The sequence below is a fragment of the Eublepharis macularius genome, chromosome 4 (genome assembly GCF_028583425.1).
Source record: "Eublepharis macularius isolate TG4126 chromosome 4, MPM_Emac_v1.0, whole genome shotgun sequence".
Lineage (NCBI taxonomy): Eukaryota > Metazoa > Chordata > Lepidosauria > Squamata > Eublepharidae > Eublepharis > Eublepharis macularius.
Genome location: NC_072793.1, coordinates 67,886,047 through 67,911,654, shown reverse-complemented (window position 1 = coordinate 67,911,654; position 25,608 = coordinate 67,886,047). Strand labels below are relative to the sequence as shown.

At 40.0% G+C, this 25,608-nt stretch overlaps 1 protein-coding gene across 2 annotated transcripts in view; it reads right to left on the bottom strand.

Annotated features, from left to right (window-relative positions):
• Positions 1-15,516: 15,516 nt before the first annotated feature.
• The window catches only part of NR3C1 (nuclear receptor subfamily 3 group C member 1), an 80,804-nt gene continuing 70,712 nt past the window's right edge, over positions 15,517-25,608 (bottom strand). For both annotated transcript variants that reach the window (XM_054978453.1, XM_054978454.1), the window contains exons 8-9: positions 22,996-23,153; positions 15,517-22,093 (exon numbers count right to left, since the gene is read on the bottom strand). In XM_054978453.1, coding sequence (XP_054834428.1) covers positions 21,941-22,093; positions 22,996-23,153 — 311 coding nt within the window. In that variant the 3' untranslated portion in view covers positions 15,517-21,940. The remainder of the gene's footprint in view (positions 22,094-22,995; positions 23,154-25,608) is intronic.

Sequence of the window (25,608 nt, the reverse complement as noted above, 5' to 3'; positions counted from 1 at the left end):
AGAAATACAATTTCTTGAGTACAAAATTAGGATGCAGTAGCCAGGCAAGAGAGTGTGAGGTCTGCTTTGTTATAAAAGTACTAGACATTTACTCAGCCACTCCCAACTGGTTCCAGCCATTCAAGGTCAAGTGCTACTACAGAAAAGCCTTCATCTTGTCTTGATCTTACAAGGTAGTGCAGCATTTTTTTCAGCATACAATTAGTCCCATTGACTTTGCTGAAACATGCTCAGACAGAGCTGCTCCAGGCAGACTGAAGAATCAGTAAATTGTTTTTTCAGTCACTCAGCTAAAATGAGACCCAGCCTAGCTATAGCCTTCTGAGAATGCAGTAGTAGCCTCTACACTTTTAACCAGGGTTATTTTTAGTCCAAAGTCTAATCATTATCAAACCATTTGAGTTTTTGTCACCCAATGCTGGGCTGTAGGAGGCTGATCCTGCTCTGTGATCTAGTGGGGCTATGGTTCAGTGGTAGAGCATCGTGCTTTGTATACAAAAGGTCCCAGGTTCAATCCCTGGCATCACCAGTTAAAGGGATTAGTAGAGGGTGATGTGAAAGACCTCCACTTGAAACCCTGTTGCCAGTTGGAAGAGACAGTACTGAACCTGAGAGACTAATGATCTGGTTCAGTATGGGGCAGCTTTCTGTGCTGATGTCATTAGCCATTTGCACCCTGAGAAGTTCACAGGGCCTACCTTTACTTTGCATCAGCCATTATTATAAACTAAGGGTCAAACACACAGTTGCTTTTTGCAGGGATTGTTTTCAGACTAGAATGACTTTCTTCTGAAATGTTTATGCCCTTCCTGATGCTGAGGTTATAATGAGATGTGTGAGATTTCTCACTCGTCCATTCAAAGTCCATTCTGGTGGGGAAAGAAAAAATGCCTGCCACTCCATAGTGCCATTGCCTTACATATTAACCAGATGCCTCATCTATTAATTGCTGCACTCCTCATAGAACTGATAGATTGCAAGCCCGCTAGAAAAGTAACAGGCCTGCTTCAAACATTAGACATTTTATACAAAGCACAAAGGGGAGAAGTATGATTGTACACAGTGTTATCCATAACATACCCCTCAAGAGATTTGGATGTAATTTTATTTATTTATTATTAAAATATTTATATTTCACCTTTCCTCTTGGCTCAAGGTAGCTAAACATGGATAAGTGCCAGGCTATCCACCTGGGTAACAAAGATACAAAGCTTGCATACTGGAAGAGGGATATACTTCTGGGTAGCAGTGTGTGTGAGCATGATCTTGGAATACAGGTAAATGGGAAGCTAAATATGAAAAGTCAGTGTGATGGAACAGCAACTAAGGTGAACACAATCCTGGGGTGTATTAACAAAGGCATAACATCCAAATCACAGGATGTCATTATCCCATTATATACCACATTGTTCAGGCTCCACCTGAAGTATTGTGTGTAGTGCTAGAGGCCTCAGTGAAAGGACGTGGACAAATTGGAACGGGTGCAGAGGAGAGCAACAAGATTGATCAGGGGCCTGGAGCCCAACACAAGAGACCAAAAGGAAGTATGCTACTGCAAATTATATATCACGCAATAAATTACAATTTCAAGACCAGTGGAACTTCATTGTATTGTACCACATTGCTGGTCTGTTACTTGGAGTTAACTTTACTTGCGATTTGCTCCCCTTGGCGGCATTACAGTCACACGACGTCGTGGTCAAGAGTCTAATGGCTGACCTACAGACGTGTATGGAACTTACATGGACTTAAGCGATTGGATTTTGGTTGTGCATATTGTTCTATCTACAGGAATTGTTTATGAATGTGACTTTAATTTTCGAATGAGAATGAAGTTCCACTGGTCTTGAAATTGTAATTTATTGCGTGATATATAATTTGCAGTAGCATACTTCCTTTTGGTCTCTTGTGTTGATCTCGGAGGAAGTATTCTCCCCACCCCTTTTCCTTCTCTGATATCCTTCTTGCCTGGAGACCAACCCCTAAGAGGAAAGACTGAGGGACCTGAGAATGTTCAGTTTGGAGGAGGTTGAAGGGAGACATGATTATTCTCTTTAAGTATTTAAAAGGTTATCACTTAGAGGAGGGAAGTAAGCTGTTCCTGTTGGCCACAGTGGATAGGACTAAAAACAATGGGTTTAAACTACAAGAGGAAAGGTGAATACTTGTCAGGGATGCTTTAGGCTATTTCTGCATTGGGCAGGGGGTTGGACTAGATGGTCGGAAAGACCCTTTCCAACTCTATGATTCAAATCCAAATGGTTGCCAGCCATTTGGTAAACCCTAGGTTTACCAGTCCCCCAGTGGAAGTAGGGGATCACCCTCGCCCAGCCTCTGACCCCTGCCATTGCTCACCTGGCTGTCGGGGGAAAGTAAGGTGCAGGCACACAGTGATAGAGGTTAAGCGTGCTTTGATGTGCTCTGGAGTGCCCCAGCACATGCCTGCGTTGTGCCAGGAATGAAGTCATTCCTAGTGTGACATGGAAGTAATGGTTTATGCCAGGGGTGAGTGAAAATCAGCTCCAAATTTAGTGCTGGTGTGATGCAGGGTGCTCCAGAGTGCCCATACGCAAAGTGCACACCCGAGGTAAGTGCCCCCTGCGTGACTCCCCCATGCCCCCACATCCCCTGGTTTAGCCCCCAGGGACCTGGCAACCCTAGAACTCACCCAGTCCCCCTCCCATACAGTCTGTACTATGCAACAAGCTACCTGTGACATTCAAAAGTTCAGAATCAATTTCTGGGGGATGCTGTTAGCGGAAAAGAAATTTGGTATGCATATGTTAACCTCTTGTCTAAAGTAGGCCCTTATACCTGTACTGGCTGAAAGTTGTACTTTGATTTATGGCTGTGTCAATGAACATAGAAGGCAAGAAACAGTTACACTTTTAAGTGACTATTACAGGGGTTGCTCAGTTTATAAAATCAAATTTGACTGAAGTTCAGGGACAAATGTACCAGAGAGAGAAAGAGAGAGAGGGAGAGAGTTCAGCTTCTGAACAGCACTTATAACTTTAACAGAGAAGCTGTTTAGAGAGCTAGTACTTAAAAAGTACACCAGTTCAGATGACTAGATCTAATACACCTTTTTGCACTTGGTATTGTACTAATAATGGAAAGGCTGGTTACTAATTATGCCAAGTTCACACTAATTGGGCACAAGGCTTTGCTTTTTGAAACCGTGTTATGCAAAGTAGAGAGCATAACTGCTGTTCTGTCATATTACTAGTACCTTTAGTGCTTAGGTTAAATGCTGCCTCAGCAGGTTTCCCACAAGCCATTCCATCTGGTTTTTGATACAGAATCAACAAGAAGTCTCTCTTTCTAGAATGAGTCAGTTATTCCATGGCAACGCCCCCCCCCCAAAAAAAAACTGGCAAAGCTTGCTTTGTGAGCACAAAATCATTCTGAATTCTATTGCATCATTATGTTCTAATTATAGAACTTGCAATCAAATATTTGAGGTGGCACTGGTAGTCTGTAGCAATTAAATTTCTGCTAACTTATAATGTATTGATTTTTTTTCCAGAACAGCATGCTTGCAAATGGAACATTATGACAATAATAGCAATATTAATTTGCCTGTCCCACTGCCAAAAGGCTTGTAAGGCAATCACTATACATTATACCATAGTAAATCCTGTACAACTTTACAATATATAAATGACTTTGTATTTCTCAGATTTAGACCATTCTTAATCATAATCATCCGCATGTCAGATAAACAGCTATCTGTGATCCTCCCATACATGACATAGAGCCTATGTGTGGAGGGATCACCACAGAGAATAACAGTATCCTCTCCCCTCCCTCCCATATATATGGAAAATCCATCAAGGCTGTTATAAGGTATAAATGATCTGACCTGCAGCTCCCATATCTCCAGACTATTTTTTCTGCATGGACAAGAATGCAAGCTCTGAGCTCACTTGAGGTGGGTGGGAAAGACTCCATTTACAGGTCTCCCATTCCCTGTAGTGGGATGATTGTACTTTAATGTGCATGTGGGTAGGGGTGGGGTCCTAGTAGGCCATATGGAGTTCTTCCACTGCATGGTAAAAGTCTTTTGCTGAGAAACGTACATTGCTTCTGAAAAAATTGTACTGCCTACAGATGATGCAGTGGCTTGAATCCCACCTCCATTTTTACTAAAAGAAAGATTTCTGTCAGTGGAGTGTGATCTCCTCACCTCTCTCTTCCTGCTGCAGATCAAAATGCCTGCTGAAATGCTGCTTCTGAGTGAAAATGCACTCCCTCACATCAGCAGAAGAAATCCTCTGAAATCTTCAATCCACGGGCTTTTGAATATCTCCAGGGTCCCAGTGTCTCCATTGTGCCACTCTAGGAGCCTGGATGTTTTCCAGTATTGGGCTACAATAGCTTTGTTGGGTTTTTATATTTCATAGGTATAACAGTTAGTATTTCCCTGAGACCATTATATAGGCTTATTCATATAAGGGAGTTTTAATAAATTACATACTGTTATAAGTGGGAGAACCCTCAAGGGCATGCAGGGGGCATCTCATTCTCTTCCCCCACTATTTTTTCTTTCCCCTCTTGAAAGCCCCCCCAATCTCTCTTTTTTCCTGCTTCCTTCTCACTCACCAACAAACCTACCTTTTATCTGCTCCCCATCTTTAGCTACTTCTATTTACTTCATTTATACTCCGCCTTTCTCACAATAGGGTCCCAAAACAGCTTAGATCCTCCTCCTCTCATCCATTTTATACTATGAACTAAGTTAAAGCTGAAAATGTGTCACTGGCCAAGGTAACCCAGTGAGTTTCCATGGCAGACTGGCGATCTGAACCTGGGCCTTGCAGTTCTCCCTCCCTCCGCCTGTGGAAGTCAGGCAGCCTTTTGTACTGCAAAACAGCTTTAAGTCTTCAGCTCATCACTCTAATGAGAACGCTCCAGCCACTAGCCTCCCTCCTGTAACTCAGCGCACCTCCTCCCCCACCCCAACTGCCAGGCACGTACTGAGATTCAAACTTGGAAGGACACACGCTTTTGAAAAGCATCTCCTGAATCTTGCCTTAAGCTAGGAAGAGTTTGCTCTGCGCAACAGTTCCTTTAAAACAAAGGATATTCCAATCCATGGTTCTCGAGTGTGATCCTGAATTTCTTACTTACTGTTTACTTGCTTGGTAGAAAATGTCTGGCAAATTTACTATTCAAGTGCAGTTGGGAGTTGGTAGATATGGGAGTGGGACTTACCAAAGGCGCCCCGCATCAAGCAGTAATGCTCGCTGCTTATCCAACCTCTCTAGGATTCTACCTGCTGACAATGGGGCTACATCCACCCTGCTACACTAATCCTATGCAATACCAGATCTGTTAGAAACAAGGCTGCATGTATTGCTGGGATGTTGCAGGACGAGAAAATTGATGTAGCTTGCCTAACAGAGACATGGCTGCAGGAAAATGACAAGGTGTGTCTGTCCCAACTAACTTCCCTTGGCTATGCAATCCTATACCAATCTCGCTATAGTAGCCAGGGAGGAGGGGTTGCTATTATCATCCGTGAGTCCTTCAACTTCCGCAGATCTCCAGTACAAGCTATAGCTAATACTGACTGCATGTTCCTGTATCTGGGAATTAAAGATAAATTGGGTATCCTGCTTGTGTATAGACCACCCAGCTCCAGTTGGCAAAGCTGCTAGCAGACATGGTGTTGGAGACACCTAGGCTTATTGTTCTGGGAGACTTCAACATCCATGCTGAATGTTCAAAGTCAAGTCCAGCTCAGGAATTTATTGCTTCTCTGGCAACCCTGGGCCTCTCTCAAATTGTGACAGGTCCTACACATGAAAGAGGTCACACTTTAGACTTAATAATTTGCACTGAGCCTTTAAGAAATATTCTTGTTTCAGTGTTGGAGAGTTGGCCTGAACCATGGTCAGACCATCATCTGCTGAAGGCAAAATTGAATATAGCCCCAACACCCCACAAATGGGGGGTCCTGTTAAAATGATTCACCCACAAAGGCTCATGGACCCTTCTAGATTCCAAAACTCCTTGGGGGATTTTAGAATTCTAGACACATGCTTGACAGAAGCTGCTGAAGGACCGTGGAATGCAAAGCTCCTTGAAGCTATTGACTCCATTGCTCCTTGTTGACTGCTCTGGCCCTTGGGATGGACACCAGCCCCATGGTTTACCACAGAGCTGGCTGACTTAAAGAGGGTTGGAAGATGTCTAGAAAGACACTGGTGAAAAACGTGGAAGCAGATAAAGCATGCTACAGAACCCACTGGAGAACCTATGAAGCAGAAATGAAAGCAGCAAAGAAGCATTATTTTTTGGCAACCATTGCATCAGCTAGTTCATGACCATCCCAATTATTTAAGATATCACCTCCTAACCCCTAAATCTGTATCTTTACCATCCCAAGAACAGACAATTAGCGGTGAGGCTTTTGCTAAGTTTTTTGCTGATAAAATAGCACGAATATGCTCTGATCTAGACTAACTGCAATGCAAACAAGATGGAAGAAATGCTTAATACATCATCTAGCTTACATTTAGACTGCCTTGAACCAATTACAATAACAGATCTTAACAGGATCCTGATGTCTATGAAAGCCACTACTTGTGCCCTCGATCCTTGCCCATCCTGGCTGTTAACAACAAGTAAGGACCACAAAAGTGAACTACTGAAGTCTATTGTAAATCAATCGCTCACTTGGGGCAGCTTTCCCTGGCAACTCCAACAGGCTGTTATCCACCTGCTACTTAAAAAAACATCCCTAGACAAAAATGATGTGGCCAATTATTGCCCAGTTTCTAATCTGCTCTTTCTGGGAAAAGTGATTGAGAGAGCAGTAGCTGACCAACTCCAGACCTTCTTGAATAACTCTAGCACTCTGGACTCTTTCCAGTCAGGATTCAGACCAGGGCATGGGACAGAAACAGCACTAGTAGCATTAGTGGATGATCTTTGTCTGAAGATAGACAAAAGCCATGCCTCCTTATTGCTCCTCCTGGATCTATCTGCAGCCTTTGACACAGTAGACCATGACATCCTGTTGAGGTGTTTAGAAACATAAGTGGGCATCAGAGGATGTGCCCTGGACTGGTTTAAATCATTTCTCATGGAACAGACTCAAAGGGTGGTCGCTGGAGATCAGCTATCTCCAGAATGAGAACTATCTTGCAGGGTTTCATAGGGCGCAATCTTATCTCCCATGTTATTCAACCTCAACGTAAAGCCTTTAGGAGAACTCATTCACAGCTATGGAGTTGGTTGTCACCAATATGCAGATGACACCCAACTCTATATCTCTCTAGGTCCCCACAGGATGCAGTAGAAATCTTAGATCGCTGCCTGACAGGTGTGATGAAATGGTTGAAAAACAACAAACTGAAATTGAACCCAGAGAAGACTGAAGTGATGCTTGTTGGGAAGGCATTTCTCAGGTTTGTAGAAAGAGCTCTTTTCATGGCTGCAGTTAAGGGCACATTGAGAATTAGTTATATTGACAAGTGGAGAATCCACAAGAACTTGTGAAGAGCATCTCATTTTCCTCTCCCCCTCTTTCCCTTCCTTGAAAACCCACATAGCCTCTTTCCTTTTCCTGCTTCCTTCTCTCCTTCTCATCCAACGTAGCTTTATCTATCCCCTCTGCCTCTATTTTCAGCTTTCCCTGTTTCTCTCTACCTGGGAAAACTAAGACCCATTTACAGTACATGGTGCAGGCTGGGCCCTGTGGCACAGAGGGGAACCTGAAAGGACTTGGTGCACGTCACTTTCCCCTGTATCCCCCCCCCCCCATTTTATTTTCTCTTTCCCTCCTCTTGGCAACACCCATATCCTCTCTTTCCCCTGCTTTTGTCTTTCCATCCCACCCACCAACACACCCACCTTTTATCTGTCCCCATCTTCAGTTATATTTATTATTTATTATAAATAATATTATTTATCTAGTTCATTTATATCCTGCCTTTCTGCCAGTCAGGACGTCATTCTCCTCACCTCCATTTTAGATGCACAACTGGGAGCTAGAGAGAAGGCTGTGAGTGAGTGACTTGCCCAAGGTAACTCATTCATGATGGGTGAGATGGGATCAGACCTGGCTCTCCCATATCCTAGTCTGATAGTCTTACTACTACATCACACTGGCTTTCATGCAGTGGCTGCTGTCAAATAGCAGTGAGTCCCTAGGTGGACACCACTGAGCCTGATGAGTTGTACAATTTGTGTGGTACTGAGTCTTCTGTTGGTTCCTGCCAAGCCTGGCCCCAGTTAGTCCTGTCTCCAGAGCAAAAGAGAAAGGGGCATAGTTTGACTGGGAGGCCAAAATGACCCTGGAAAATGACCCATCCTCTTCTCACCTTTTACTTACAGAAACCAAGAAATGAAGGCTGGTATAGTATTGTGGTTGTCTAGCAACCTCCAGAATGACCACTGAGGGCATTCATTTTTAAAGGTACAGATGTTGCTTTTATTTTGGGGTGTTTTAACCCCCCTCAATTTTAAAAAGAAGATTTTAAAATTTTTTGCAGACTTCAGTCTTTTCTCAACTTTGTAGGAAGATCTGTATTTTATATTCCAGGTTCCAATCTCAAATATTCACAGATGGGCCCATATCGAGAATTAGACTGATATAATTTATTAACATCAAAAGAAAACCTGGCGAAACAGAAGGCTAATGAGTTCTCTTGGTTTGACAGATTGGCCACAGTACAAATGAATGTGCTGGTTCAGAGGGGAGTTATCTATGGACAGTTTAAATCTTGGCAAAAGATGACAGAAGAGTTTTCAGGAGTAAAGGCGCCAGGATCAGGGGTCCAGGACGATAGCTGTCTAAAGGTGTGAGTTCATAGGCTATATGATGGTTTATAGTATTATGCAGTACAATTTAGGTATATTTTTAACTGAGGGAGCAATAATCCTGACAAGCAATTGAGCAATTCTAAGGGCAGTAATAAAGCAAAAATCTATCAATGCTTTTGTGAAGAAAACAGAGCTGTTAATCTACACATCTTGTTAATCAAATGATAGTAGATGGACATAAACATGAGAAAAGGAAAAATTCTTTTGGAGCCTGGACTTTTTTCTGTCATCAATAATTGCTTTTACGCAAGAGCAAGAAAGAAATACTATCAAGATGCTGGTTAAACAAATGTGGAGGTTTTATTGCATAATGGAAATTAATTAACACAAAAAGTTACCATGCACTGCTTAAACAAATAAAACTTTGATTCTCCCAAAATTTGCAAGTTACTTTGTAATGTCTGCAATATTTTAACGATATAAAAGTAACCTTGATTAGATTTCAGTACCTGTTAGATGTGCAGTAAATTGTTTCAGGATTGTGTGCTTATTTGGGGGCATATTTTAAACATAACATGTTACAACGGGAGAAGGATTTGGAAATGGATTTACATGGCAGGGCAGATACAGATACATGGCAGGGCAGTGGATATTGTGTGCTGTGATTCAACACAGATGTTTAAAATAGGTAATGAGGCTTTTTGGAACACATGTGGGGAGAAAGAAATGTCTGGCTGTTTTAATGTATCCATTCATTTAAATGACTATTGCTCCTGAATTTTAGTTTCAATTAATGAAGAAAATCATGTGTAATTCTGTATCATGTACTGCTACAACATAGGCAATTTATTTTTTAATTTTTGTCTGATAGTCAAAACAAAGGGTTCAGCCACTATCCAAAAAATGGAAGAGAGGAGAAACCTTCATCTAGTTCCCCTAACTGTCTGAAGAGAATCTTTAACTTTTGTTTTAGGCATTTGGTTAAGTGAATTGATAGCTTTAGATATAAGTATGCTAGAAATGCTGTGATCTTTGTGGTGAACATACTCAGTAGATAAACATGCTGTTTTTAACAGTGACATTTTCTCATACACTGAACCTTGGACCTCCTCATATTGCTCCCTACCTGGGTAGTTGCTGTAAAGCTTTGTGGTAGTACAGGAATTGTGGTGGGAATATCATTTCCTTCTTCTACTTTTGCATCTGCACAGTGGATTGAACTGATTGCCCTCAGGGTCATTCATAGTCAGGGAACAAAATGGTGTGTGTGTATCTTCAACAGGCTATACAAAATCACACATGCACAACATGTCATCAATAATATGGACTTAGATGAATACCAAACAATAAGACTTACAACACACACACACAAGGGTGACTGACTGACTGGTTCATTCACCCTTTATTTAATCTACTGGCTGCAGAGCAGAAACAGTGATTACAGGTCTCTGTGTAGGGAAAACTAGGACTGTCACTAGGGTGTGAGAACGTGCATTCATGAAAGGCTGTGGATTGCACACCACTATCTGAATAGGTGGAATGTTAGCTGCTGAACAGGCTCAAGCTGCACACAAGACTGTCAAACTGCCCACTGCAATATCTGTTCCCTGCTCATCAGAATGGGAGCTGAGCTGGTGTGTGAGAATCAATAATGCATTCCATTTTGAAAATATAACAGATGTTTTGGAAATCTTAAGTTAATCAAATGCTTTCTCTGTACTGAGAGCCAGAATAATAATTCAATTTTTTCCATTTTATGTATTTACGTTAAAGTGTTTTACTTATATTGTCAGACATTTGTCTGGTAGAGATAAACCCCATTGGATGTTTTCCAAAGGATTTACGTATGATTCTTTTCATAAATTTTGCCAAGACTGCTGTAAATATTTTGTTATCTTGGTTAATAAGTGATACCAGATGATAGCCAGCACACACAGGCTATCTGCTCTTGGGTTAATACCATGATTCAGGGGTTCCCTTTTAAAGCAAACTCTTTAACAATGGAGTCCTAAACAGAATAATACTGAAATATGTTCAGTAGGGCTTACTCTCAGGAAAATGTTCTTAACTTAGTGAGCCAAGGTGCTAACTGTTCCATGTACCCTTTTAAAACCTGGAAGACACATCCAGTCCATGAACAAGATTAGAGTCCAGTAGCACCATAAAGAACAAAAAGATTTCCAGGGTAAAAGCTTTCAAGAGTCAAAGATTCCTTTGTTAGTGTATCCCTAGAAAGCATACACCCCAGAAATCTTGGTCTTTAAGGTGCTACTGGACACCAATTTTGGTCTTCTACTACAGGCCAACACAGGTATCCATCTGAAACTATCCAGTCAATGTGATTTTTTTCAGCACCATCTCCCACTCTTCCCAATTTCCATACTCAAAATACTTCTATACAACACAAATCAATATTTTAAAGTATAATTTCCTTCAAAGACTTTCATGGTCTTAAAGGATGAATTCAGCATCTGCCTACTGGAGTTCGATTAAACCATTAAAAAGTATCATCTTGTTAAGTTACTTCTGGGTCTTGATTTAAATGTTTACCAAATAAACTATAGATTTGAACTTTCCCAGTATTTTTATAAAATTATATCCTGATGTATTGTATTTAAAATGTTATAATGAATATAATTGCTAACTTCTATTTCACCTCATTCATTCATACACAAGTTTGTATTTGTGGTTTATTGATTCTGCCAAATTTAGTAATGTAAGTATGTAATCTAATTTTGAATAAGAATTATAAACTGCTACATAAATGTTTAGCATTCTCCAAACATCAGTTATATAAGCTTGGACCAGAATTTGATGCAATATTTTGTCTGCTGTTTTCTCATAGTGGAGCCATCATTGCATTCTAATCGCCCGACACAATTTTTTTTTACCAACCATGAAAAAGAAAGTTTTCTTTAAAATTCTGCTTTAAACTATTTTGGAATATTTTACAAAAGTCAGGGTTAGTTTTTTATTATATAAGTTTAGGGATGCTGCAAATTTCTCAACCAACCTGTCCAGCAAACAAACTTACCTTGTTTGATACTCAAAATCAGACCCATCAGGGATGTGTTTGGATTGCATCAAGCAAACAACTGCCAAATGTTAAATTTGCAACTGCCTGATTGGGGGAATCAGCTGAGAGTTACCTACTCAGCAAAATAGCTAATCAGTGAAGTTGCAAAAAGGCGCTCTTCCAAGCTGAGAGGGGACAGATGGACTGCTTTTGATCTCTGCATTGCGTAAGGGAGAGGAGAAAGAGCTCAATTCTCTCATTTTCTCTGCAGCCAAAGCTGACAGTCTTGGATGAGAAGGGAAATCAGCTTCTGATCAGCTCTCCTCCCAATTTACTGAATCTCAGCATTTTTAGAAGGCAGGAAAGTTTACAGGATGGGAGATCAGAATTCCACTCTCACCTAATCTGCGGAGAGTTGACTCCACCCCCCCCCCAAACCCTGCCAGCTACAGAACAAAATTTCTCTCCCAACAGATCAGAAGCTGGCTCTCAGCTTATCCCTTATCAGCTGAGAGTTGGCTGCTGATGGCCACAAGTAGTCTGCTCTTGGTAAGAGACATAAACAGGCTATTAATAGCTGAACAGCAGGTTCATTAATTGGCTGCCTGATCACCACTGGTGAACTGGAAATGAGCTGAACTGACAGGTGTTCAAGCATTCCTATGTAATATCCCTTCTTCAAAAATCTTGTCTCTCTTGCTGAGAGTAAAGCCTTTCACCTACAACAGTTGGTCTTCACCTTTCCAAACCTGAGATTTACCTTTAATCTTCAGAAGACATGTGACAGGAAGCAATGATGTCACAGGAGCTCAGGTGTTCTTCTCACAGCCATGTCCCAGGCATATGACAGGAAGAATAGGAGCCACAGTTCTAACTTCATTGGCTCAGAGCTTCCACACTAAGTGTGAATGAAACATTGGAAGAGTGTGAGTATGGCAGAGTGTGGCTAAGTCAGGCAGAGAGAGAAAAGGCAAAGGATAAAATGGGGAACAAGAATCAAGCACACCATTCTGAGCTCATTACAAGAGCTGTAGAAAAAAGTGCTAGAAAGAGTGGTGCTTTCATGTGTGTGCAGAATGTTAGAAGTCTAACACGAACGTGAGATGCGTGGATTTGTTGGATTGAGCTGGGCTGGGTAAAAAGGGAGAAGACAAGGGACAGCTTATGTGGAGAGGGAGCCTCTGAAACTACCAGGACCTTACTTCACTATCCTGCATGTCCAAAACTTTTCAACAGGTGTCAAGTATCAGTTATAAATCTTGCAAAGCCCTCCCATTCACTGAAACTCTACAGTCACAATTTCCCAAATTGTATTATCACATTTACTTGAAATGCTAAATAAAATCCAAAAACAGTAAGAAAAATTAATCCCAAATATTCAGACATTCTCAGCCAATGCAGCAAACAGGAAAAATCTTACTTCCATCCACGGAGAAGAAACATTTAGAAACTATTTGGAAAATAATAGTTTAGCTATAGGCCTTCTCAACTGACAAATTTAATTTTTTCTGGAATTGGGAGTGCGCAACAAAGCAGTCAACTTTATGGACAGACTGCAAGGAGCTCCAAAAAGGTCACTCCAAACTGGGTGAATGGTGCATGTGACAAAATTGTTGGCTCTGTGTGCAACAAAACTGAAGAAGGAAATTCAACTTAGCATAAATGTTAAAATTTAATGCTATCACTCAGATGTTGCATTTAACTATGGTTTGGGACAGCAACTATTTTATAAAGGTGCAAGAGACCTGTGAAACTTGTGTGCTGAGATTTTGTCCACTTGCCCCTTCTACTCAGCTGTTTTCCTTCTTACCCCCCTCCTCGCCAAGCTACATGACCCCTTTTGATGCTTCACTCACCCAACCAGCTGCCTGGCTCATGCTGTAATGGTGATGGCAGAAATTGGTGGTGGGAGGCAGCCGAGAATCCTGTTCCTCTTCAACCTTCCAGCCTTACCACCTCAGTGGCAGACCTGACAGCAGATAGAGGACATGGAGGATTGTCAGCAGAGGCTCACTCTGCCTTGCCCACCTTGTCTGTCTTTGTGGCAGAGGGAGGGGGTGGCAGCAGCAGCGTTCTCTTATCCCCCTTCAGCACTACTTCCACAGTGGGGGAGGCGGCTCCTCCTTCCTCCCCCATTCCACAGTGGTGGTCAGGAAGTGTGTAAGATTGCTGTTTGGGTTTTTTTCTACCCCACCACTTTAAAGATACGGGAATTTTCTCCAAACTTAGGGAAGTCCCTCAAGTTTGGAGAAAAAGTTCTCATTGTGTCCCCAATGCACAGATTTAAATATCCAGATAGAACTATGTTGACTATTTGATTGCTTTATAATGTTCTGTATTCTCCTACTCATTTAATCAGAATCAAGGAATCTTTGTTTCAGGTGGGTAGCCATGTTGGTATGTAGTGGAAGAGCAAGATTTGTGTCCAGTAGCACCTTAGAGATCAACTAGATTTCCAGTATGTATAATGCATGTTGCAATTATCTAGATAGAACATGGGGGCGGTGTGTAAAATTAGCATCAGTAATGCAAGAAAATTATAGCCAGCTTCCTGAAGTCCTCTTCCTGGACTTTAAAGACTCTTACCCCTTTTCCATTCCATGCCTGATGGAGCTTTGACTCTCGAAAGTTCACAGCCTGGAAATCTAGTTAGTGCTACTGGAAAAGAATCTCTGTGAAGTCTGTTGTTGACTGCTTCAGTTACCTGAAAATCATTTCTGTTAAAACCCTGGTTTCAAAGAGAATTTCCCTCATCTCCTGCTTGTGACTAGTTAAGCAGCTCCTTTCAATCCTTTTTTAACCTGAAGAGTTTGTGTGCGCTATCTCGTTGCTTTTTAACTTGACCTGAAGTATTTGCCACTCTATGTATTGTCGAAGGCTTTCACGGCCGGAGAACGATGGTTGTTGTGGGTTTTCCGGGCTGTACTGCCGTGGTCTTGGCATTGTAGTTCCTGACGTTTCGCCAGCAGCTGTGGCTGGCATCTTCAGAGGTGTAGCACCAAAAGACAGAGATCTCTCAGTGTCACAGTGGTGCTACTGAGAGACACTGAGAGATCTCTGTCTTTTGGTGCTACACCTCTGAAGATGCCAGCCACAGCTGCTGGCGAAACGTCAGGAACTACAATGCCAAGACCACGGCAATACAGCCCGGAAAACCCACAACAACCATCACTTGCCACTCTTTTCCTCCCCTCAATTTTTTTGAAACCTTTTCTTTTTGATGTAAAGATTTATGGGTTAAACTGTTCACATGTAAGGCGTCACTTAACCTCCAAAACATATTTAAGTCCTGTTTCCAAAACAATAAGCCATTTATTTGTATTCTACTTGGGGAATAAATAGAATTTATTGCTCTTCAGTTTTCAAATTGAGTTGCATTCACTGGGAGAGAAAGAGTATCAAGAAATTGCAGTCAGCTTTCAACCACTCTGGGGACAAATAAAGCTTTTCTGTTCATGCTCCCCACAACCCTGCTGGAGCTTTCAAGACTCTGACACCAGTTCTCATACAAAAATTGGGCATTGGAGGAGACCGGGAAGGCTTTGTGAAGATACAAGTATTTTTCTTAAATTTTGCATCTTTCTGCTTTAGTATTCTAACTAGTAGACAATGATGGCTTCAAAGTAATTATTGTATGAAGACAATAGTGTTCAAGGAAAGTAAGTGGATGAAGTTAGTCTTTAGCTCTGTACGAGACAAAAAACTACTTCAAAGGCATTTGAACATGTAATGAAAAAGCAGTTTTTTATTAATTCTGTCCATTATTCAGCATTGCTGTAAATGGCTTACATTTACTGCAACTTCTGTACAGAGGTGTGGTTTTGAATTTACTAGAACAGCGAAATTTAAAATGAAAAATAAATGCTTAACAGTTCCACACAAGATTTTACAATCCAACATTTCACTGAGTAGGTGAAAAGACAGTTACTACAGAGTTATTCAGCATGAATAAAAAACTACAACTTTTTATTTTTAAACAGGAGTCACTTGTTTTAATTTTTACACTGTTTAAAATTACTGTGAAAATAATGAAAAAAGCTTTTTAATAATGCCATACACCAGCATAATATAGGATTTGTCCCCATTATATATCTTTTAATATACAAAGTAGAATGTTGACACTACTGAATCCGTGCTCTTAGAATGGGAGGGGAGGCTATTTTCATACACAGCCTTTTACCAGAAAACAAAAGCCTCATAAAGGGTTCTTTAATGTTTTCCAACAACACAAGGCTCTATTCCTTGCCTGAAAGTATTGTTCCTATGAAACAGCAGTAGCATAAAATGTGTTTACCTTCATAGAGATGATCCCACTAGTTTCAATATTGATCAGATGGTGGATGAGGCTCAGTTCTGAAAGGGTGAAGACTATGGTCCCTTACAGAGTTCTTAAAGTACACACTTTTATCTTGAAGGGGCTCAAACACTAAGGACTTGCCACCCGTTTGTTGAAGTCTATGTCTTAATCCTCCTACACTTTAGATGCCGTAACTGACACCACAGAGATATTTAAAAATGTGAAGCCATTTTGTTATTTTCTTAAAATCATGAGATCTATCATTTCTGTGGTGTTCAACCTCCCTCCATCCCCTCTCCCCGCGTCTTTATGGGTTTTATTAAAGTTAGATTGGTGCGAGTTGACGTACCTCCAATATGGTGAGAACTAATTTACTACCACCATTGCTATCTAATGCTGAATCAGCAATTCAGAAACTAGGCATTCAATTTGTTAAAAGCATCCCTCCCTGAGGAATAGGATCTAAAGAACCACAAGTAGAATGAGTGTCACTACTAGTGGTGTTCTGTAAAGCTTGCACAAAGAGTTTCTGAATTGTTTTTTATATGCATGCAGTTCTATAGCAGCCGTTGTTCAACTGCTTGTACAAGCAGAAAAAAAATCTTTGGATTTTGTTCAGTTTTACTGGGTGACATTCTAGTAAAAGTGGAAAATAGTCCTTCTGTCAGTGGAAGCCAAATTCCACGTGAAGAAGGGTAACTTTGATTCAATACTTCAAAGGAAAAAGAACACTTTCACTAACATACTTCCCTAGCTCCAACTCAAAATACTCTGGTGGCATTAGTTTTTTTTTTTTTTTGCCAAACTCCAGGTGGTGGCTGGAGATCTACCAGAATTACAACTGATCTCCAGACTACATAAATCAGTTCCCTGATCTTTGGACTCCTGTATAACAATAATTAATTTCACTCCCCCCATATTCAATTGGAATCAAATCAATTCTTTCCTTTAAAAAAATCCTACAACTAAATTGGGATCTACTTCCTTTCAAAAACTGGGCAAATAAAGTGCTTTTAGCAAGTGTCAGAAGACTAAGCTCTTTCCATGGCCAATAGCAGAGTATATATGAGTATACATGACCATTTAAAATTAATTCCCATCAACTTTCTGCATGTTGGACAAAATGAAGATATGGTGAGCTGTCTATCAGTCTGATGCTCTTACACTTTTGCAAATACTCCTTGTAAATATTTTGCAAGCATGACAAAGACTATATTCTCACTCCACTTTCTACCTTATTCATCAGTAGATATTTTGTAAAGCTAGGAGGCTGTTTTCAAAGATAGCTTGGCACTTATTTCAAAAATTGTGTGCACTCTTTACTTCTGCTGCTGTTTTTAAGATACAATGTAGTATTTTTGGTTTACTCTGGGTGGCAAGATTGGCACACTGATCCTAAACACATTTACTTAGAAGTAAGTCCCACAGATTTTATAAGAGTTTACTACAAAGTAAGTATGTTGAGGTTTACAGCCTAAGGCTCTGACCGCTGCTTTACTGGTTCAAGAGCTGTATAATTTCTTCTCTCCATTAGCATGCCCTAACATACCTTATGAAAGGCCATTCCTATTAGATCCCATGTGCAAGTTAACATACAGCATGCATATCTGGGGCTATCCAATTATTCCCATGTCAGCATGATATGGCAAGGCACTGAAGAGACAGAAGTCAGAATTTTCCCTGCTTTATTCAAAGTGCTTTTTTCTCCCAGCACTAAAAAAGACTAGCCAAACAAGAAACAATGTATGTTTGTTGATGCGTATGTACTTTAAATGGCTTGTGTCGAAACTTTAACAGCATGTTTAGCTTGAAAGTTCTTTTCCCAATCATTTGCATTTAAAAAATGAAATCCATAAATTGAACGAACACATAAAATCAAAAGAATCAGAGCCTTCTCCCCCTTGCTAAAGTACTCATGTAATCATAGTACTGATTCTGGTATACTGCAATTATATTGGTAAACAGCCACACATACACTTGTCCATGCACACCACTAGTTTAAACTTAGGTAGCAGGGACTAGAATGATTAATATGTCACTTTGCAAGTATCACTTGTTCTAATTTTAGTCAAAATAAGGACAGGGTCTCATGCTCTATCTTTTCAGGAACCTTATGGAAACCAATACTTATTGTTAGAATTAGCTAAAAACTGGTAGAATACACACTTTCATCTGATTGGTTTGCAAACTATTGTTAAAATACTCTCTGAAGCTGAGGTTAACTGTTAAACGTACATACCATTAAGAACTCATTCAAGAAGACAGAGAGACTGCTTATCTGTAACTGGTTTTTCTCTGACTGGTCATCTGTGAGTCACACAAATGGTTTCTTCTTACCCTTGTGCTGAGCACCTTTGGAACCTTTTAAAGCTTTAGTCAGTACTCCTCTGGAAGAGCTGTGAGAACTCAAGGAGAATGTTTTTAGCAATGCTGCACTAGCAGCAGCCAGAAGAGAAGTCAAATGGGAAGATACTTATTCCGCTCCTTGGGACTGTGCAGAGAGGCTCGTCTCTGTACCTCAGAGAAAGGGCATGAGTGCCTGCTATCTTATTAGAGGTGTAAAAGGTTCTGAAGATGTTATTTGCAGTCACAGCATCCAAAATTGTGAGACTACAGAGAGGTCAGAAAGAATGATTACTTCATTAATAAATGTGACATTTTACTCCCATGTATTGAGTATAAACAGCTGGGGATTTTCATTTATAAGCCTAACATTTAAAAAGAGAATTAAGAAGAGATGTTCGGGTAAAGTTCCAACTTTACCATGAACGTTTTTGTTGAGTAACAGAAATGTAGTTAGTACACTGTGAATAACCTATGCTCTATATTTACATATTGCTGGTAAATGTATGCATTTTATTGCCAAATTTGACTAGCTCTTTTGCTGTGCTCTGTGAGGCTGTATGTGAAAGTAACCCCAAATATCCAGTTGTGTACATGAATAGCCAAATGCCTGCATGAACACACTAATTCAGTTTATTTATTTTTGCAGTGGAGGTCAAATAAACCTGTACAGCTTGTGTAAGTTTAGTCCTGGAATGTGAGGGGTAACCAAGCACACAGGCCCACTTATTACATCCAACTTCCAGCCTGTGGTTTTACTGATAGCAATGGATTTCGGTTTCAGCCCCAGGAACCCCCACTGAATTCTGGGAAATTCCTTTAAATGAAAGGGGGGGAGGGGAAGAAAAGAACAAAAAAAATACATAAAACCAGAGTACCTCGTCAGATACTTCAGAACAATGCTGTCAGGATTAATACTTCCAGACATACCATAATTCAACACTTTTGTGACCCCCTAGAAAAAATATATCGCGTGTCATGATAAAGCAATCTGTCATCTAAAAACCATTCTTATCATACACTATACAAGCTATTTTACAATCATCTGATAAACTGCTTTTAAAGCTGTAGTAGCCCTTCCATTGTTTTTTTCAAATATCAACAAATGATACATATTTGAAACAATATCTAAAATACATTAATAGCTTAATGTCCTAGTATTTTGATTTTTAGCCTCTTGTTAGGTTATTAAGCCCCACTATTTTCTCTTACAGAAATATTCAAGCCACTAGAGTAAAAATCTTTCCCCCCTTTTTCTTTAGAGTGGCAAAGTATTTTAAAATTTTCAGAAAATTGCTAAGGTGCTCAAAGAATGGGCTACTACAGCTTACAAATTGTTTAAAATATAAATCAGTGATGACAAGGAAAACTTCACAAGACATATACGGTTGTTTTATGGCACACTATTAGTTTGATACAGAAGGGATAGAGCTGCACAGAGACTAAGTTCTACTTTAAATCACAAAATCAGTAGCGGAATTTTCCTGTTCTCCAGGAAACAAGATGAAACAGTTGATGACAACAAGGTGAAAAATGGGTGTGTAAGCATACACAGGTTTGGGATTTTTATTTTCCACAAGTAAGAGGATTTTTTTTTCCTGTAGTTTGGTCTGTTTTATCTTCTGCATATCTTATTTGAAATAAAATCTTTTAAAGAATTATTACAATAAACATAAAATATTGGGCATAATTACAACTATTTTGTAAGTCAATGATATTTATGTGTTTATATATATGTATGTATGCATTTATATAGAAAGTATGTATACATGTACATATATATATATATATATATATAAGTTCCTGACAAAGTCAATGGAAATTTAGCCATCAACTTAAAATGGAGTCAAGTGTATACACGTTTGCCCCAATCCAGCAAGTGATCAATGAGCAGAAAGAAAATTCCTGCTTGTGGATCTGCTCTACTGGGAGTGCAAAAAGCTGCCATAGAGGTAAGCCCCTGATGTTCAGAACCCAGAGTACTTCTGCACCATGCACACACTGCACAACAGATGAATACCACTAACAGCTCTAACACAGTTTTGGTATCCCTTACTTGCTTCTAAATAGACAATCAGTGCTACCAATGCTGATGACATCATCAGATTGAGGGGAGAAGTCTCAAATGTGTGGCAGCAGAGCTCTGCTCTTACATTTGAAGAATGGGGCTGCAGGCTGCAACCCAGTAATTCTAGCACCCCACAGAGGTAAATGCACAACTTTACACTTTGTGGAAAATGATGATTGGTCACCAATAGTGATCTCCTAATTTTTTTTAAAAAAGCACAAGTTTTGTGGCTTTTTAATTATGTCTAAGGAGAACATTAGACATGTCATTGGTTGTGCATATCAGCTTTGTTCTGCCCACTTTAGCTGCTCTGGATTGTGGCCACTGTATACATATATATATAATATGCACCAATACACATAGAAGTACACACACTTATGGCAATAAATTGAGTATGGAAAAAAGTTAATTTCTCCACATAGAAGTAAACTTTTTAAAAATTATGCATATTTTCCTGAAAGTTTCCTGATGGGCAGTCAAGACTGATATTTTTACTGTCAATCCAGCCCAAGATTCTTATAACTATGGCTATCGCATTAAATGGAAATATCTAGGCTGTTTTCTTTAAAAAAGTTTAAACATCTGTTTAAGACAGAGTTAGTTTTCTAGTAGCTCACAGAACATGTTCGACAAATATCAAAAGTATGCACTTCAGATTAGATTTGGAATACATTTCAATCCCTACTCCCACCCCCTTAAAGAAGGCTGAATTTATCGGCCAAATTGATTTATATAGAAGGGTCACTATGACAGTCGTGATCAGGTTACAAAAGTCAACCTATATTCACATGAGTATATTCAAAGATTAATATCTAGAGGTCATTAAGCTATGAGCTGCCCCACCTTAAAAAACAGCTGTACAATAGGCATCTTGAAGTTTTACAAAATTATGTAAGAAAAAATGAGCAAGCTTTCACTGTATATAAAGTTAAAGGAAATTGCTAAAACCAGACAATAATAGCTATAAAAGGCACAACTTCCCTTTTCTGATATACAGTTGTAAACTTTCTTCATGTTAACATGCACAAATCAAAAATGCTATCTTAACTATACAAAAAATCTATACCAAAACAAAAACCTAGAAAATTTTATCCAGCCAACTTGCAGAAATTCCTAGCAAAATGTTGACAATGTAGGTTCTGAGCTTGACACCGCTGGTTTTGGTGCATACTATACTGCCAACAGGGTGGTGTAGTACATGGATGGAAAACCCCAACCCATCTTTCCTTCCTTTTCTTCTTCCTTCAACCATTTAGTTTGAAGGGTCTGCTTCTGAAACCTAGGTCTTGGCCCTCTGTAAACCACATGTAGTGCATAATTACAAAAACAAAACAAGAACACCCAATATAGTTGCAAGGACAAAATTAACAAGTCTTTTAGTTTATAAAAAAAGAAGCTATAATGACTTTTTTCTTAAGGCAATCTTTCTGTATTAAGGCAGTCACTTCTGATGAAATAACAGTTTTTTGATATTTCCATTTGAATATTTTGGTAACTGATTGCTGATGATTTCTGCCAACATTTCTGGAAATTCAACACTCATGGATTTATCCAAAAATGTCTGGAAGCAAAAGCTTAGAAGATTCTCAACCACCTGCAAATTATAAGAGAGAAGGATGAAGCCAATTTTTTAATGTATAAAAACAAACATTGGTGCTGTGTTGTGAAATAGTTGAAAACAAGACTAAATTATCAAGACTTCTGTATCTGTAGTAGCATATATAAAGGTTGAAAATGATGTCAATGTATATGAAACGGAAAAAAAGAACACTGACTTGGTTCAGAAGTAATAGCAAGCCACTGTTTGCCATCGTGGGTAGAGGTGGGGTTGAGGAGAATCTTTGGGCTTTTCTCTCCCTTTTCTACCTTCCCCTCATAGCACTATCTCTGCCACAATTTAAACATCACACCAAAGCAAGGTTTGCACCAAAGACAATTTGAACCCAGAGCACCATCTGACCTGGCATAAGGCATTGTAGCTAAAAAGGAAAACCTGGATGTCCTCCCCATGTGCATACACATGGGCCTTTCTGGATTCTGGCCAGTGATTTCATGCCTATCTATGCATAAAGGTTTATAGAAAACATAGCACAGCCAGTCACCTATTTTCAGTGTCAAAGATTACCCCCAAGAACAACAGGAAAAGTATATACAGTGTTGTTCAGACAGAAGAATACAGCACAGAAAGGTCACTGGTCTTTCCTGCCCCCCCCCCACTGTAATCTCAATTATTTACTCTGATTGAATCACGTGTTAATTTCTACAGAAGCTTGAAAGTGGGAGACTATGTTTGTACTCTCCGAAGACCCTAAGTACCAGAAAGTTATGCTGTTGCTCCTGCTTTCATTGCCCTCTTGACTGCAACACTTTGATTTAAAATGGTCAACACCGGCAACCCAAGGGACTTTCCCTTTTTTCCAGAGATTACCAGCTGCCAGTCATAACTGTCATGTGCACAGAATTAATGAAAAACAATAAACAAGCCATAAAACTTACATCATGCATGGAGTCCAACAGTTTCGTCAGTTGGTAAAATCGCTGCCAGTTCTGACTTGAGTTCCCTTCTCTCTTCACAATGGCTTTCCCCAGCTCTTTGATGTAAGTCATACGAATTTCTTCAAACAGGGCTTGGCTCTTTAGGCCCTCCTTGGGAACTGAAATATTAAGATGTAGTATTTACAATATGTTTCTTGTCCAAGTATTTATTTACAGAATGTCACTGTCTTCATGGACTTTGAAGCAACAGAATATGGCAAAATTTGGCACTTTAATAAATGCATGCTTCAGTTATTTACAGTGATATAGTCATTTTCACAATGACATAGCACTAGTCTGTGTGTGTTACGTGCTGTCAAATAGCTTCCAACTTACAGAAACTCTATAAATTAATTCCTTTCAAACCATCCTATCATTGATAACCTTGCTCAGGTCTTGCAAACTGAAACCAGTGGCTTTCTTTAGTGAGTCAATCCATCTCAGTTTTTCTGGCATTATCTTTTCAGTGAGTCTTGTCTTCTCATGATGTGACCAAAATATGATAGCCTCAGTTTCATTATTTTAGTTTCAAGGGAGAATTCAGGCTTGATTTGATCTCGAACCCACTTATTTCTCTTTTTGGCTGTACCATAAAAACTCTCCTCCAGTACCACCATTCAAATGAATCCATTTTCTTCCTGTTAGCTATTTTGATTGTCCAACTTTCTCATCCATACATAGAAATGGGGAATGGTTGATGATTGAACTAAAGAACAGAAAATCTTTAACAATTTCAATGTCTTCATTGTCAACCTTCAACCTTCAATAGCTTCTAGATGTTCAGCTGTAATCCTGCTTTGGCGCTTTCTTTTTTAACCTTCATATGTAGTCATTTCAAGTCTTCACTATTTTCTGCCAGTAACATGGTGTCATCTGCATATCTCAAATTGTTAATGTTCCTTCCACTAATTTTCAGTCCTCCTTGATCAAAATCTAATCCACTTTTCTCCATGATAATGTCTACATAGACTGAACAGCCAAAAAATGCAATAATCCTTGCTGACACCTTTGCCAATTGGAAACCATTCTGTTTCCCTACAATCTGCCCTAACAGTAGCCTCTTGTTCAGAGTATGTTCATAAGATGTTGTGGCACTCATTTCCTGTAAAACTACGCATATCTTTGCATGATTCACGGTATTGAAGGCTTTGCTGTAATCTATAAAACTTGAAAAGATTTTCTTTTGAAATCTTCTAGTATGCCCCAGTGACTTGTAAATTTACAATAGCATCTCTTCCTTTTCTGAATCGAACCCGTCGGGGTCTCCTTCTGATTTGGGGGAATTAGCATTCAAGGAGTCACAGCGGGAAGGGGTAACTAGGATCTCCACTAATGTATACCAGGACTGTTCCCTTAGAGATTCTCAAACAAACAGGCAGATGTTCTACAGGAAAGGTTTCTCTTATTAACAGAGCAATAAAAGGCAAGCATACATTACACACACAGCACACATACAATGCTAGCTAGAAAACAGGGAGGAAAGTGGGATAGAGTTGTTGGGCTGGGGTGATATTTACTAGTCCTGAAGAAAAGGAGAGGTCTCTGAGAACAGCGGCAAAACAACCAGTGCTTCATAGAGAGAAGTGGGGGCTCAAGCAAGGGTGGCTGGATTCAAAACACACATGCTGCACATGGCTGAGGCCAGCCCAGTTACAGTGTGAGACGTGCCCCGGGGCAGACTGACATTTCTCTGCTTTCTCTGGAGGTGGATAACGGAGTTGAGAGAGATTTCCTAAGATGGACTATAGGTGTGAAAAGTGCTTGATGATCTTGCTATTACCAGATGGGAAAAGCTATAAGGTCCCTGAAGGAAGATAGGTGAAGGGAGTATGGAAGGGGATGGGTGAGATACTCAGGAACTTCCTGGAAGATCTCATTGTTTCACTTAAGTATTTCTCTGGGGTGTGGGGCAGCTAGTCAGTCTGACACACATCCTGGTAATTTTCCAACTCCAGCCAGAGCTGACATCGGTTCTGTCTTGCCAGGCAGTGTTTTATGCTTAAGGCACATGGAGAAAAGGTGTTTATGATATTCCATGTTCATAAACTGCCCTTTCAATCTGAGAAAGGGGTCTGACTACTAATAAAATGTGATGAGAGTCTTTGCTGTAAGCATTTGAACATTATGGTTGTTGTGGATTTTCCGGGCTGTATAGCTGTGGTCTTGGCATTGTAGTCCCTGACGTTTCGCCAGCAGCTGTGACTGGCATCTTCAGAGGTGTAGCACCAAAAGACAGAGATGTCACACTGTGGAAAAGATGTTGGCGGGTAATTTATATCTACTCAGGAAGGTGGGGTTGGGCTGAGTCATCCTGTAAGAGTTTCCCAGGGTGTGGAATGCTAATGGCGGGAGGCTTCACTGTATCCTGAGGAGGTTCTTTTGCATATGGATTGGTGCTTGATATGCTAATCTTCTCTGCAGGGCTATTGTAGGGTGTAGAGTATTTTGTTAGCCTGGTGTTTTTCAGGACTGGAAACCATGCTCTATTCATTCTTAAAGTCTCTTCTTTCCTGTTGAAATTGTGCTTATGTTTATGAATTTCAATGGCTTCCCTGTGCAATCTGACGAAGTAGT